Source organism: Erythrolamprus reginae, chromosome 2 (genome assembly GCF_031021105.1).
Source record: "Erythrolamprus reginae isolate rEryReg1 chromosome 2, rEryReg1.hap1, whole genome shotgun sequence".
In the NCBI taxonomy this organism is placed as follows: Eukaryota; Metazoa; Chordata; class Lepidosauria; order Squamata; family Dipsadidae; genus Erythrolamprus; species Erythrolamprus reginae.
In genome coordinates this window covers 253,454,086-253,467,127 of record NC_091951.1, presented here as the reverse complement: position 1 = coordinate 253,467,127, position 13,042 = coordinate 253,454,086, and the positions used below count along the sequence as shown (strand labels likewise).

The window sequence follows — 13,042 nt, the reverse complement described above, 5'->3', positions numbered from 1 at the left end:
GGAATTATTCAACTAAAATGTTTGATTTAATAACCATTTTTTTAAAAAAAATAACCTTGGTTAGATTTGAAGTTTAAAACTCAAATAGATACCTTTTATTTGCTGTGTTTCCTATATTTTAGTCCTGACACCTCTATTATAAAAATGCAAAGAAACAATTAAAAATACAGTAGTCCCTCGCTATACTGCGCTTCACCTACTGCGGCTTCACTTCATCGCGGGTTTCTGAGGAAGTCGATCGGCAGATTTAAAAAGCCCGCCGAACTCGATCGGCAGGTTTTTCCCCCAAAAAATATATATCTAAAATTGTAAATACTGTATTTAAATACTGTATTTAAAATAAATACTGTGTGGGAAGGGTTTATAAACACTTAAAACAATGAAAACTTACCAAACAATTACAATATAAATACTTAAATAAGTACTATCAGTTGATAAATTCCCCATCGCGGATTTCACCTATCGCGGCCAGGTCTGGAACGTAACACCAGCGATAGATGAGGGACTACTGTACTCTATATATAGCAATGACAGCCTTAAAACTTTCCAGCTGAAACTTTGCATCAATATCCTCTGAAGCTGTATTTTCTTTCTCAGGGATCTGCAAAATTAAAATGATTTGCCAAACTACTGAAAAATAATGTAATACCAAAATCCCATCAAGCAATTGTGGGAAATGAACGTGGCAGGAAATGAATAAATTTTAATTTTAAAGCAGAAAGGAGTCCAGAGAGAAATGTTTTGGGGAAAACTTCTCTAAAGCCTCTATCATTGTGATGTTCATTTTATTCTGCCAAAAAATTAAACAGATGCAGGCATATATTTTCCTGATTTATAGCCTATGGATAAAGCTTTTATTGATTCAAATCTTGAAATTCAAATCAGAGATTTGGACTGAATCAGGTCTCTCACTGATGCGTATTCTCCAACACTTATCCTACTACCAAAAAAGGCACTGGGAAGCGAAGGCAGCAACAGCAGTTTACCTCTATCACCCGGAGGTCCTCTGTGCTGCAGGCCTTTATCTTGCATTTGCTACACAAAAGGACTCGGTTGCTTTTCCAGGGTTTTCGTTCTGTCGGTTTTTTCTTGGAATCTAGCATTTTTATTTGCCTCCTTTGCAAGTCATTTATCTGGGGTGAAGAGAGAAAGACGGAATTCAAGTCACCAGGCACCAACTACTCTCAAGAGCCCAGGAATGTTGTCCTGAATGAACCTTCTCCCATACACAACCTTACCCGGTTACAGGCCACACTGCACACTAGTAATAAGATGGGAGCTGCGCATACACCTTCAGGCATCCGCCATGCATCCCAGTGATATTTTGCTTCTGCGCATGCTCAGGAAGCAAAATCTCGTGAGGGGACATGCGCGTGCGTAAGATTTTGGTGATTGTTTGGTTCCGCGCATCCGCAGAAGCAGAACAACCACCGAAATCTCGCACACGCCCATGTCCCCTCATGAGATTTTGCTTCCTGAGCATGCGCAGAAGCAAAACAACCACCGAAATCTCGCACACGCGCATGTCCCCTCACGAGATTTTGCTTCCTGAGCATGCGCAGAAGCAAACCACCATTTTGCTTCCTGAGCATGCGCAGAAGCAAACCACCGAAATATCGCACACGTGCATGTCCCCTCACGATATTTTGCTTCCTGAGCATGCGCAGAAGCAAACCACCGAAATCTCGCACATGCGCCTGTCCCCTCACGATATTTTGCTTCCTGAGCATGCGCAGAAGCAAACCACCGAAATCTCGCACACACGCATGTCCCCTCACGAGATTTTGCTTCCTGAGCATGCGCAGAAGCAAACCACCGAAATCTCGCACACGCCCATGTCCCCTCACGAGATTTTGCTTCCTGAGCATGCGCAGAAGCAAACCACCGAAATCTCGCACACGCCCATGTCCCCTCACGAGATTTTGCTTCCTGAGCATGCGCAGAAGCAAACCACCGAAATCTCGCACACGCCCATGTCCCCTCATGACATTTTGCTTCCTGAGCATGCGCAGAAGCAAAACAACCACCGAAATCTCGCACACGCCCATGTCCCCTCATGACATTTTGCTTCCTGAGCATGCGCAGAAGCAAAACAACCACCAAAATTTCGCACACGCGCATGTCCCCTCATGACATTTTGCTTCCTAAGCATGCGCAGAAGCAAAATCTCATTGAGATTCACACGCACGCTGGATGCGGGAAGCTGCACGCGCACCACACTGGGAGCAGATACCCCTGCCTGCATATATCCATCCTGAAAATAAAGTAACGACAACTAAGCAAAGCTAGAAAGCAGCAGGTTCAGCCATTTTGTGTTTGAACAGAACTGGCTCGTTTTAAAGTACAGAATTTTCCTCTTCGGCTGAATGGGACATTAAGGAAGCCTTCGTTTTAAAAAAACTGCTCACCTTCTGTGCGAAGATCTTTTCATCCCAGTGCTGTACCGCTTCAATAGCTCTGTTCATCATTTCCTCCTTTTGTAAATTGTATCTCTCCTTCTCTTCCTGTTCTTTTTTGCTTGTCACAAGAATGCACCTGCTGTCTTTTGCTCTTCCACGACCTGGAGAAGGCACATTATAGGGAGTTCTTTTTTAGTAACCACATAGGTGCTAGCAGTTCCACCGCTAAAGGAAGTGGTCGAAAGGGGCTTTCTGGCTTGTAACTGCAAACACTTGTTTAGTTTCACACCTTCACCTTTTTACTTGCCTCCTACCATTTTACTTCGGCTTTCCCTTTTCCCCACTCCCCTGCCCTTTTAAGTACTCACCTCAGTCTGGGATGATTACCAAGAAAGGAACTAGTACAGTGATACCTCGACTTACAAACCCCTCGTCATACAAACGTTTTGAGATACAAACCCGGGGTTTAAGATTTTTTTGCCTCTTCTTCCAAACTATTTTCACCTTACAAACCCAAGCCACCGCCACTGGGATGCCCCGCCTCCGGACTTCTGTTGCCAGCGAAGCGCCCGTTTTGGCGCTGCTGGGACTACCCTTGAGGCTCCCCTCCATGGGAAACACCACCTCCGGACTTCCGTGTTTTTGTGATGCTGCAGGGGAATCCCAGCAGCGCAAAAATGGGTGCTTCACTGGCAACGGAAGTCCAAAGATGGGGTTTACCAGCGAGGGGAGCCTCAGCGAAATCGCAGCATCAGAAAAATACAGAAGTCCAGAGGTGGGGTTTCTCATGAAGCCTCAGGGGAATCCCAGCAGCACAAAAACGGGCGCTTCGGCTGGCAAAAGGGGTGAGTTTTGGGCTTGCACGCATTAATCGCTTTTCCATTTATTCCTATGGGAAACATTGTTTCGTTTTACAAACTTTTCACCTTACAAACCTTGTCCCGGAACAAATTAAGTTCGTAAGACGAGGTATCGCTGTATTTGTATTTAACATTCACTGAAGAGGAAGATTACAAGAATAAGCATAATGGAGAGTACATATTGAAAGAAAGGTGCCAGTTTTAGCAACAATAAGCATGCTTAACAAACAGTCCAGTATATTCTCCTTTGTGGGCCCAAATTACTCTCTTATAATTCCTTCCTCTCCATGATAAAGTGATGGATAATTGTTGCCAAGGCCACCCTCTTTGAATGAAGCCATAACTGGCATTAAAAGAGACTCCTCTAGTCATGGCCTCTTTCCATTTACCAATGATTACAGTATCCAAGAGGATTCTTGGGTTACAGATTTGCTCTATCAGAGGAGAATTACAACCAAAGGAGATAAGAGACAAATAGGTTTTAGACTTCTATCTTAAATGTGATTCAATTTAATTATTCCCATTGAACCCATTGACTTTATAGCAAGTTTAGCTCAGCCCAGGATGGAGATACAGTGGAACCTCAAGATACGAACCTAATTGGTTCCAGGGGGAGGTTCGTAACACGAAAGGTTCGTAAGACGAAACATTGTTTCCCATAGGAAACAATGTAAAGTCAATTAATCAGTGCAAAAAAAAAAAAAAAGAAAAAAACCGTTGCCGCCCGGCTGTGACCTTTTAAAACAGCCGCACGGCTTCTCAGCAACCCCCCCAGCCTGGCTGTGACCTTTTAAAACAGCCGCGCGGCTTCCCAGCCGTCTCCCGAAGCCGAACGCCAAACCCAAACCTCCGCGTTTGGCGTTCGAAGGCTGCTGGAAAGCCGCGTGGCTGTTTTAAAAGGTGACAGCCGGGCTGGGGGGCTTTCCAGCAGCCTCCAAACGCCAAACACGGAAGTTTGGGTTTGCCGTTTGGCTTCGGGAGACGGCTGGGAAGCCGTGCGGCTGTTTTAAAAGGTCACAGCCGGGCTGGGGGGCTTCCCAGCAACCCCCCCAGCCCGGCTGTGACCTTTTAAAATGGCCGCGCGGCTTCCCAGCCGTCTCCCGAAGCCAAACGCCAAACCCAAACTTCCGCGTTTGGCGTTCGGAGGCTGCTGGAAAGCCCCGCCGCCCGGCTGTCACCTTTTAAAACAGCCGCGCGGCTTCCCAGCAGCCTCCGAACGGTTCAGAAAAAATTTGCCTCTTCTTACGAACTTTTTTCGTGATACGAACGCCAAACCCAAACTTCCGGGTTTGGCGTTCGGAGGCTGCTGGAAAGCCGCGCGGCTGCTTTAAAAGGTGACAGCCGGGCTGGGGGGCTTCCCAGCAGCCTCCGAACGCCAAACCCGGAAGTTCGGGTTTGGCGTTCGTATCACGAAAAAAGTTCGTAAGAAGAGGCAAATTTTTTCTGAACCCCGGGTTCGTATCTTGAGTTGTTCGTAAGACGAGGGGTTCGTATCTTGAAGTACCACTGTATACGCCTAAGTCTTATTCGTTTCATGAAGCTATTGAAAAGTGGGAGTTGGGATAGAGAGAAAACAAACCTTACAGCACACCCACTCATGAAAGAACAGATAGCTATTTAAACATCCATTCCCCAACTCCTGTAGTAAGTACAGAAGGATTCTGTGGTTGATAGCACTGAAAATTGCTGAAAGGATTTTTAAAAAGCAAAAGGTGCACACTTACTACTGCAAATCCTTATGAAGGTTATCAACCAAATTGGCCAAAATGGCTAATATTTCCAGACCTAGGCCTGAACACTGACTGAATATTGAGCAGGAATTTTTTAATGTTGTCCCCTCAGTCAAGGAATACAGGTAAGTGCTTGGTTAGCAATTACACATTCAATGACTTTCAAAGGTACAACAATGCTGGGAGATTTACAAGGTGTGCTCAAAGTTGCAACCACTGAATCTCAATGGTCATGTACCATATTTTTGAAGTATAAGATGCACTGGAACAGTGGTCCCCAACCTTTTTTCCACCAGGGACCAGTTTCAGCAAGACAATTTTTCTATGGCCTGATGGGGGTGGAAAGGGGTGTGCTTGGGGGCAGGATTAAGCATGGGGGTGCCGGTTTTCCCCGCCCCTCTGTCCCGCCCATTGTCCTGTGACCGGCAGAACCTGCCTCCTGAACCCTTTTGCCCGGCGGGAGGCGAAGCGCTGGAGGGAGGGGGTCAGGCCAGCCCTCCTGCCTCCCCCCACCAGCCAAAAATGCAAAGCCGCACCGCAGCAGAAGCCGAAAGAGGCTTGAGCCTCCCGGCAATTTTCCCTCTAATTTTTTTTTGGTGTGGGCGGAAAAGTATAATGTCTGAGCAGCACATTTTCATGCCTGGGCATGAAAGGAGTCAAGTGACCCCAGGACACACAGCAACGATCATAAATATGAAACGGCAGCAAAGTTTTGATCCTGCGATCATCGGGCTGCTGCGAAGGTCCTAAGCGTGAAAAGGGTGCATAAGTCACTTTTTTCAGGGCCGTCTGACCAGTGCACTCTTTTAGAAGCAGATCAGCAGATCAGGAGTCCATTTTGAAGGTCCACAGAAAACATCTAGGGGGGAAGGCAGGCTGTCCTCGACTTACTATGGTTCAGTCAGTAAATGAACCATAGTAAGTCGAGGACAGCCTGCCTTCCCCCTTAGATGTTTTCTGTGGACCTTCAAAATGAACTCCTGATCTGCTTCTAAAAGAGTGCACTGGTCAGACAGATAATCCTCGACTTTTGTTCTGACCCCAATGGAGGCCAATGTTTCTATCTCCTGAGTAAGACGGTTTATTGAGTTCTGCCTCACTTTACCACCTTTCTTGCCACAGTCGTTAAGTGAACCCCTGCAGTTGCTTATCAGAAGATCCCAAAAGATGCTCACATAACCCTGGGACATTGCCACCATCATAACTACGTTGTCAAGTGTCCAAAGTTTGATCCAATAACCCCTTTATTTTTCTAACAAAGTCCCTCCTTCCTAGAAGGAAGAATAGAAAGAATAAAATGGAAAAGGGGATTAAAAGGGGATACAAAAAAATAAAGAAAAGGGTTCGGTTCAAAGTTCTGCTCAGATTAAACAAATTGGAGTTTGAGAAGGGTTGATTAAGCTTGGAGTATTGTTTTGTTTGCTCTTTTTTAACTTTAATTATTTTTTCTATTTAGATATATGAACTTAGGAATTGCTGATCTGTTTTAATAAAGTTAGAAGTATTGATTATAACAAGATATGTAGTAGGTGATACTAATTTGGATTAATGCATAAATGGAATTGAATTTAGAATTCTTGGGAAGATTAATTATATTAATGATTTTTAATTGATTGAATATTTAGAATATTTAGAATTTCCCACTTTTTTCTTTTCTCAAATTGACTGAAATTTAAAATTAATGATTAAGTAAGAAATGTAGATAAGTATTAATTGGCTAAATGTAAGATGGGCTGAAATAATTTTTAAATTTGGGATTAGGTAAATGTACTATTTAGAGGGGGAAGAAGTCTGAAATTTGTATATGTTTATGTTTTGTTTTGAATTTTCTTTTGTTAACATCTGATGTATAAAGAAAGAATGAAGCACTTTGGTATAATGGTTAATAAGGTAGAAATATAATTGGTGTACTTTTTGAACGAACATTAAGGAGGGAATTTAATTTAATTAAAAGAAAATGTATGTAACTGGATGACAAAATTAGAAAAAAACTTTTGCAACTTTTTGATGATTGGTATTAGTTACTAACAAAATACTGCATTTTATTCATGGCAAATTAGATGGTACACTCTATTGTTTGAATGTATGTTGAGAGGGGAAAAAATTACCGCTCCCCCCCAAAAAGTCTTTTTTTCCTGTCCCTTCATTCATTTCATTCTTCCCCCTTCCTTCCTTGTTCTCTCCATTTCTCCTTCCTCTCCACTTCTTTCCCTCCCTTTTTCGCTTTACTTTCTTTCTCTCCACTTCTCTCTCTCTTTTCCCTCTCTTTTTCTTTCCCCCCAGGTCTCTCATTTCTGTGTACTTCTCCCTCCCCCCCTTCTCTCTCTCATTTGTTTCTCCTCCCTTTTTGCTCTCATTTCTTATTTTTTATTATTTCTCTCACCTTCCTTTCTGTTTTTCTCTCGCTTTGATCTCCCTTTTGCAGGATTGGGGTGGGGGCTGATGGAACGAGCCCCCTCACACCGATCAAGGCTGGCCCGCAGGGGGCATGCTGCTGCACAGCCTGTGCTGGCTGAGGATGATGGGCGTCGTGGTCCTCCTCCTCGTGGATGCCCCCCTCATGCTTTTCCCCTGGGGAAAGGGGTGCCAGGCTCAGAGGGGCAGGCAGGGTGGGGACTGATGGAGCAAGGCCGCCCCGCGGGCTTTTTCGAGCACCGAGGGACGTCCTTCCGCTTTCCCTCAGTTGCCGCCATGCGCACCATGTCACTTGCCCGGTGGCGGGCGTTTCTCACAGGGTCCCTGTCGGCAGCGCCCCTATTTCGGAGGCCCGTGGCGACTAGCTGCCCCCATCCAAACTGGGGGGGGTGCCAGCCTCCTTTAGGGGCGAAAAAGATGTGTCATACTCTGAAAAATATGGTAATTGTGACTTGGGTACTTGGCAACCAGCATGCCTTGCTGGCAGCCGCAGCATCCTCCAGTCATATAATCGCCATTTGCAATTTTTGCTGCCAATTATCAACAAGCAAAGTCAATAGGGGCATTGCGAAGAAATCATTGATGACAGTATTATTATTAACAATGTACGGCCAGGAGACCACAGTGCTATTGCAGAGTAATAGTTTGGCTGCCTGTGTAACAGCTTTATTGTGGAAGATGCTCGCGTGCTTCCTAAGGGGTGGTGCACTGAGCTGGCTTCGCACCCCAAATCATAATTAGATGACATCACTCTTAATGACAGAAACCAGAATTGTTCAAACTGCTGCAGAAAGTTAGCAGTCATGATTTTTTTGCTTTATGACACTGCTTAATGATGAAGTGGCTGCTCCCAATTATGGTCATTAACTGAGGACTACCTGAAATTGGATTGGAGAAGTCCAACAATGGTTCCAAGCATTATATGAGGCCTCCAATATCAAAAGCAGTTTTTGTGATGATAATAACAATAACAACAACAACAGAGTTGGAAGGAACTATGGAGGTCTTCTAGTCCAACCCCCTGCTTAGGCAAGAAACCCTACGCTACTTCAGACAAATGGGTTATCCAACATTTTATTAAAAACTCCCAGTGTTGGAGCAATCACAACTTCTGGAGGCAAGCTGTTCCATGGAATAATTGTTCTGTCAGGAAATTTCTCCTTAGTTCCAAGTTGCTTTTCTCCTTATTTAGTTTCCACCCATTGCTTCTTGTTCTAACCTCAAGTGCTTTTGGAGAATAGCCTGACTCCCTCTTCTTTGTGGCAACCTCTGAGATATTGGAACACTACTATTATGTATCCCCTAATTCTTCTTTTTATTAAACTAGACATACCCAGTTCCTTTAACTATTATTCATAGGTTTTAGCCTCCAATCCCCTAAGCATCCTTTTTTGCTCTTCTCTGCACTCTTTCTAGAGTCTTACCATCATTTTTGCATCGTGGCAACCAAAACTGAATGCAGTATTCCAAGTGTGGCCTTACCAAGTGGTATTAATACTTCAGGTGATCTTGATTCTATCCCTCTGTAAATGCAGCCTAGAACTGTGTTGGCTTTTTTGGCAGCTGCTGCACACTGGTGGCTCACTATTTAAATATAAATATTATGACTATTATGTGTTAGCATAATAGGCCCAAATAAAGTATTGTTTGCTGAATCACTATGTATCTGATAGTATCTCATTCAAGGGTGGATATGCATGACCTTCAGTTAATATGCAGGTATTCTTTGACTTATAACAGTTCATTTAGTGATGGTTCAAAATTACAACGGCAAATTGAATAAAGTGACTTATGACCGTTTTCCAGTTACCACCTTTGCAACATCCCCATGGTCATGTGATCACTTCTTGCAATCATCTGACCAACCAAGCCAATGGGGAAGCCAGATTCACTTAACAACTTGGTTACTAGCTTAACATCTTCAGGGATTCACTAAGCAACTGTGGCAAGTAAGGTTGTAAAATGGGGCAAAACTCTCTTAACATAGGTCTCACTTAACAACAGAAACCTTGGGCTCAGTTATGGTCAGACGTCGAGGGCTACCTGTAATTAAAACATTTACATTCAGAATAATTTCATGAACCTACCTCTGACTTGTATCATTTTGATGACATTGCCTACGTATTCATATAACAGGACCAGGTTGCACTGAGCAATATCGATTCCTTCATCAGCAACTGAAGTTGCTATTAGCAGTTTGCTGTCCACATTGGTTCTGAAGGCATCTAAAGCCCCTTTCTGATTTGGGAGGGACATGCCTGAAAGAGAGATGATAAAGGAGAAACCAGAGTATTAATCATACAAATATTCCTCTGATCACAAGTTTGCAGAGGGTGCTCAAGAAAAAGTACAGAGCGATAAAAACAACCTAGCCTTGGTAAGAATCTCTGCTTCATAAAATGCAACACATGGACAGGTTTCAAGTTCTTTAATAAAGTTGTGGGGCGATGCTTGAAAGTGTGGTGTAGGATAGGGGTCTCCAACCTTGGCAATTTTAAGACTTGTGGACTTCAACTCCCGGAATTCCTCAGCCAGCAAAGCTCAGCCAGCAAAGCAAAGCTGGCTGAGGAATTCTGGAAATTGAAGTAGGAGAAAGAATGACAGAACGTGAGGGGGATCGGCCTAGAATCCTTGAATCAGGGGTGTCAAATTCAAAGATCCGACCCACAGGGTGGTGAGATCTGGCCCGCAAAGCTGCCTGGAAACAGTGAAGAACCAGCCCACGATGCCTCTGCCAGCGAAAACAGGCTCCCAATCTCTATTTTTGGCTGCAACGGCCTCCTGAACCCTTGGCCCTCCCAAGCTGTTTTCGCTAGCAGAGGGTTGCACGAGGCTGTCGCAGTCAAAAACAGAGCTCAGAAGCCCATTTTTGCTAGCAGAGGCACTGTGGGTCGGTCCTTCGCGGTTTCCAGGGCCCTATGGGCAAGATCTAAGCATCCTGGTTGGGCCGGATCCATCCAATGGGCCTTGAGTTTGACACCCTTGCCATATGTTAAGGACTACCTATACACCACCCATGCCTAACTATAGAGTCCATCCAAGTTGGCTCACCTGTACAATGGTTTCTTTTCCCACGTCCTATCAGTGCCTGTGGTTTCAGATGCTGAAGTTCAGGTGTTTCTTCTATCCAATTCTTCAATGCCTGTAAAATTCATTTGTGATAATAGGGATCTCAGTTTCGATTGGCAGATTTGGCTGTCATGATATGTGCGTAGCCCTTTGTACATAATCCCAGAACCTTTGGAAAGATCTTTACAGAGATCGTGCTGTTTAGCTTAGTCTAAGGTACCGTAGCTTCCCAAAGCTTTTGATGAGCAGGGAGGAAGATGAATTACTTAGAACAGTGATGGCGAACCTGTTTTTTCCTCAGGTGCTGAAAAAGTGTGGGCGTGCGCTATCGTGCATGCGCGAGTGCCCACATTCATAATTCAAAAACGCCCTCCCCCCCATCCCCCAGAGGGTCTCTGGAAGCCAAAAATGCCCTCCCACCCGTGCCATAGGTTCGCCATCACTGATTTAGAACATCTAAAAAAATAAGTGTCTAATCCACCATAGCTAATTTATACAACAAATGTGGATAAACCCTGCTTATTCCTTTTCCTTTTAGTATTAAACTGACTACAGTCCTCACAGTTTATGAATAATAATATCAGCATTGTAGACCATTGACAGGCTGGATTTTATCATAGATTTTATGTTATTTATTATTTTATTTTATAGCTTTTAATTGTATACTTGCTGGGTGTTTTTGTTTGTTCTGGTCTCTGGTTTATGACTGTAATAAATTGGACTGAATGATCTTTACACTATTACGTCCATCATCATCATCATCATCATCATCATCATTATTATCATCATCCTCATCATCACATTCCTTAACATTGGAAATTCCACTCTGTTTCCGTCCTAACCTGAGGACCAACTTATAATATATAGAGCCTCGGTGGTGCAGTGGTTAAGAGTGCAGTACTACAGGCTACTTCTGCTGATCACCGGCTGCCAGCAGTTTGGCAGATTGAATCTCAGTAGGCTCAAGGTTGACTCCATCCTCCAAGGTCAGTAAAATGAGGACCTAGATTGTTGGGGACAATATGCTTACTCTCTGTAAACTGCTCAGAGAGGGCTCTAATGCACTGTGAAGCTGTAAATAAATCTAAATGCTAATGCTATTGCTATAATTTTGTTTTCATCACGAATATAATAGCAAAAACAAGAGGAAGGGGATGTCAAAATTGACCCTACCCATTCTTACGATGCTACCAGATGACCAGAAGGCCTTCAGAAGCGAGTGAATTGTTATCCCATTCCAGAGGAAATCCTCCCAATCTCAAAACACAGGTAAACTGATCTTAAATGCTAGAAGAAAAGATGTAGGGGAAGGGGGGGAATCCCACTTCCTCCATATTGGAAGAGTTTCTTACTGCCAGCAGTGCTCTTGTCTTCACGAAGAGAATAGTACGCGTCTCAGGGTTCACATGATACACCTCTCCCAAAATCTCTGTAATATCTTCCAATTTTGGGTTTTCACTCGATTCATCAGCGGCGGCAGCAGTCAGTTCCTGCAAATTAACTTGTGAAGGGGGAAAATGCAATTATCTAAGGATGGATAATAAAAGGGACACCTTCCCTACAAAACTATAACCTAACATCATACAGATAAATAATTACACATTTTATTGTACTTGTTTGGATAGGTAGTAAGCTGTATTTCTAAAATGGGGGGCCCCAACTTGGTAACTTTGAGACTAGTGGACTTCAACTCCCAGAATTCTCCAACTGGCTATGCTGGGAGCTATTCTGGGAGTTGAAGTCCACAAGTCTTAAAGTTACCAAGTTGAAAGACCTCTATTCTATAGGATTCAAAAATCATCTACAGTACAATAATTTGGCATTTCACCTTTCATCCAGGACACTATGGATCAGGGTTTTTTTTTAAAAATCTTGGAACTGAATTATGATAAAATTTTATCAGTTCCTTCCCCAACTCTCCCTCTCTCTCTCTCTGTCTGTCTCTCGCTCTCCCTCCCTCCCTATCTTCCTTAGTACTGATCTGTTCTATATTTTGACTAATTCTCAGCAAGGCTTAAGTAGTACCCACTTAAAAATACAACTAAAAATCTTGTTATTACTGCAAAACTACAGTAGGCTTTCCCATGCAGTTCTAGTTTTCTATGATACAAGGAACTAACTGATAATATATCAGCAATCAAACATATGTACCTGCACTTGAAAATGATAAAATTAGGAAGCCAACACAACTTCCTTTTTTTTTTTAAAAAACAGCCCCTTATTTTCAAAACGCATGACTGCATTTCATTGGGATCTGCCAATACCTTAAACCAGTGATGGCGAACCTTTTTTTCCTCACATGCCGAAAGCACGTGCATGCTCGCTATCGTACTCACGTGAGTGCCCACACCCATAGTTCAATGTCTGGGGAGGGTAAAAACAGCTTACACTGCCCCCCAGGCCCTCTGGAGGCCAGAAATGGCCCATTTCCTGATTTCCGGTGGGCCCCAGTAGGGCTATTTTTCACCCTTCCCAGGTTCCAGAGGCTTCCTTAGATCCTGGGAAGAGCAAAAATGCCCTTCCTCGCCCACCTGGAGGCCCTCTGGAAGCTGAAAACATGCTCCCAGAG

At 43.8% G+C, this 13,042-nt stretch overlaps 1 protein-coding gene across 3 annotated transcripts in view; it reads right to left on the bottom strand.

Annotated features, from left to right (window-relative positions):
• The window catches only part of RIGI (RNA sensor RIG-I), a 49,957-nt gene that overhangs the window by 4,836 nt on the left and 32,079 nt on the right, over nt 1-13,042 (bottom strand). For all 3 annotated transcript variants that reach the window (XM_070742459.1, XM_070742461.1, XM_070742460.1), the window contains 5 exons: nt 11,826-11,974; nt 10,456-10,546; nt 9,492-9,662; nt 2,409-2,560; nt 987-1,133 (listed from right to left, as the gene is read on the bottom strand). In XM_070742459.1, the coding sequence (XP_070598560.1) occupies nt 987-1,133; nt 2,409-2,560; nt 9,492-9,662; nt 10,456-10,546; nt 11,826-11,974 (710 nt within the window). The remainder of the gene's footprint in view (nt 1-986; nt 1,134-2,408; nt 2,561-9,491; nt 9,663-10,455; nt 10,547-11,825; nt 11,975-13,042) is intronic.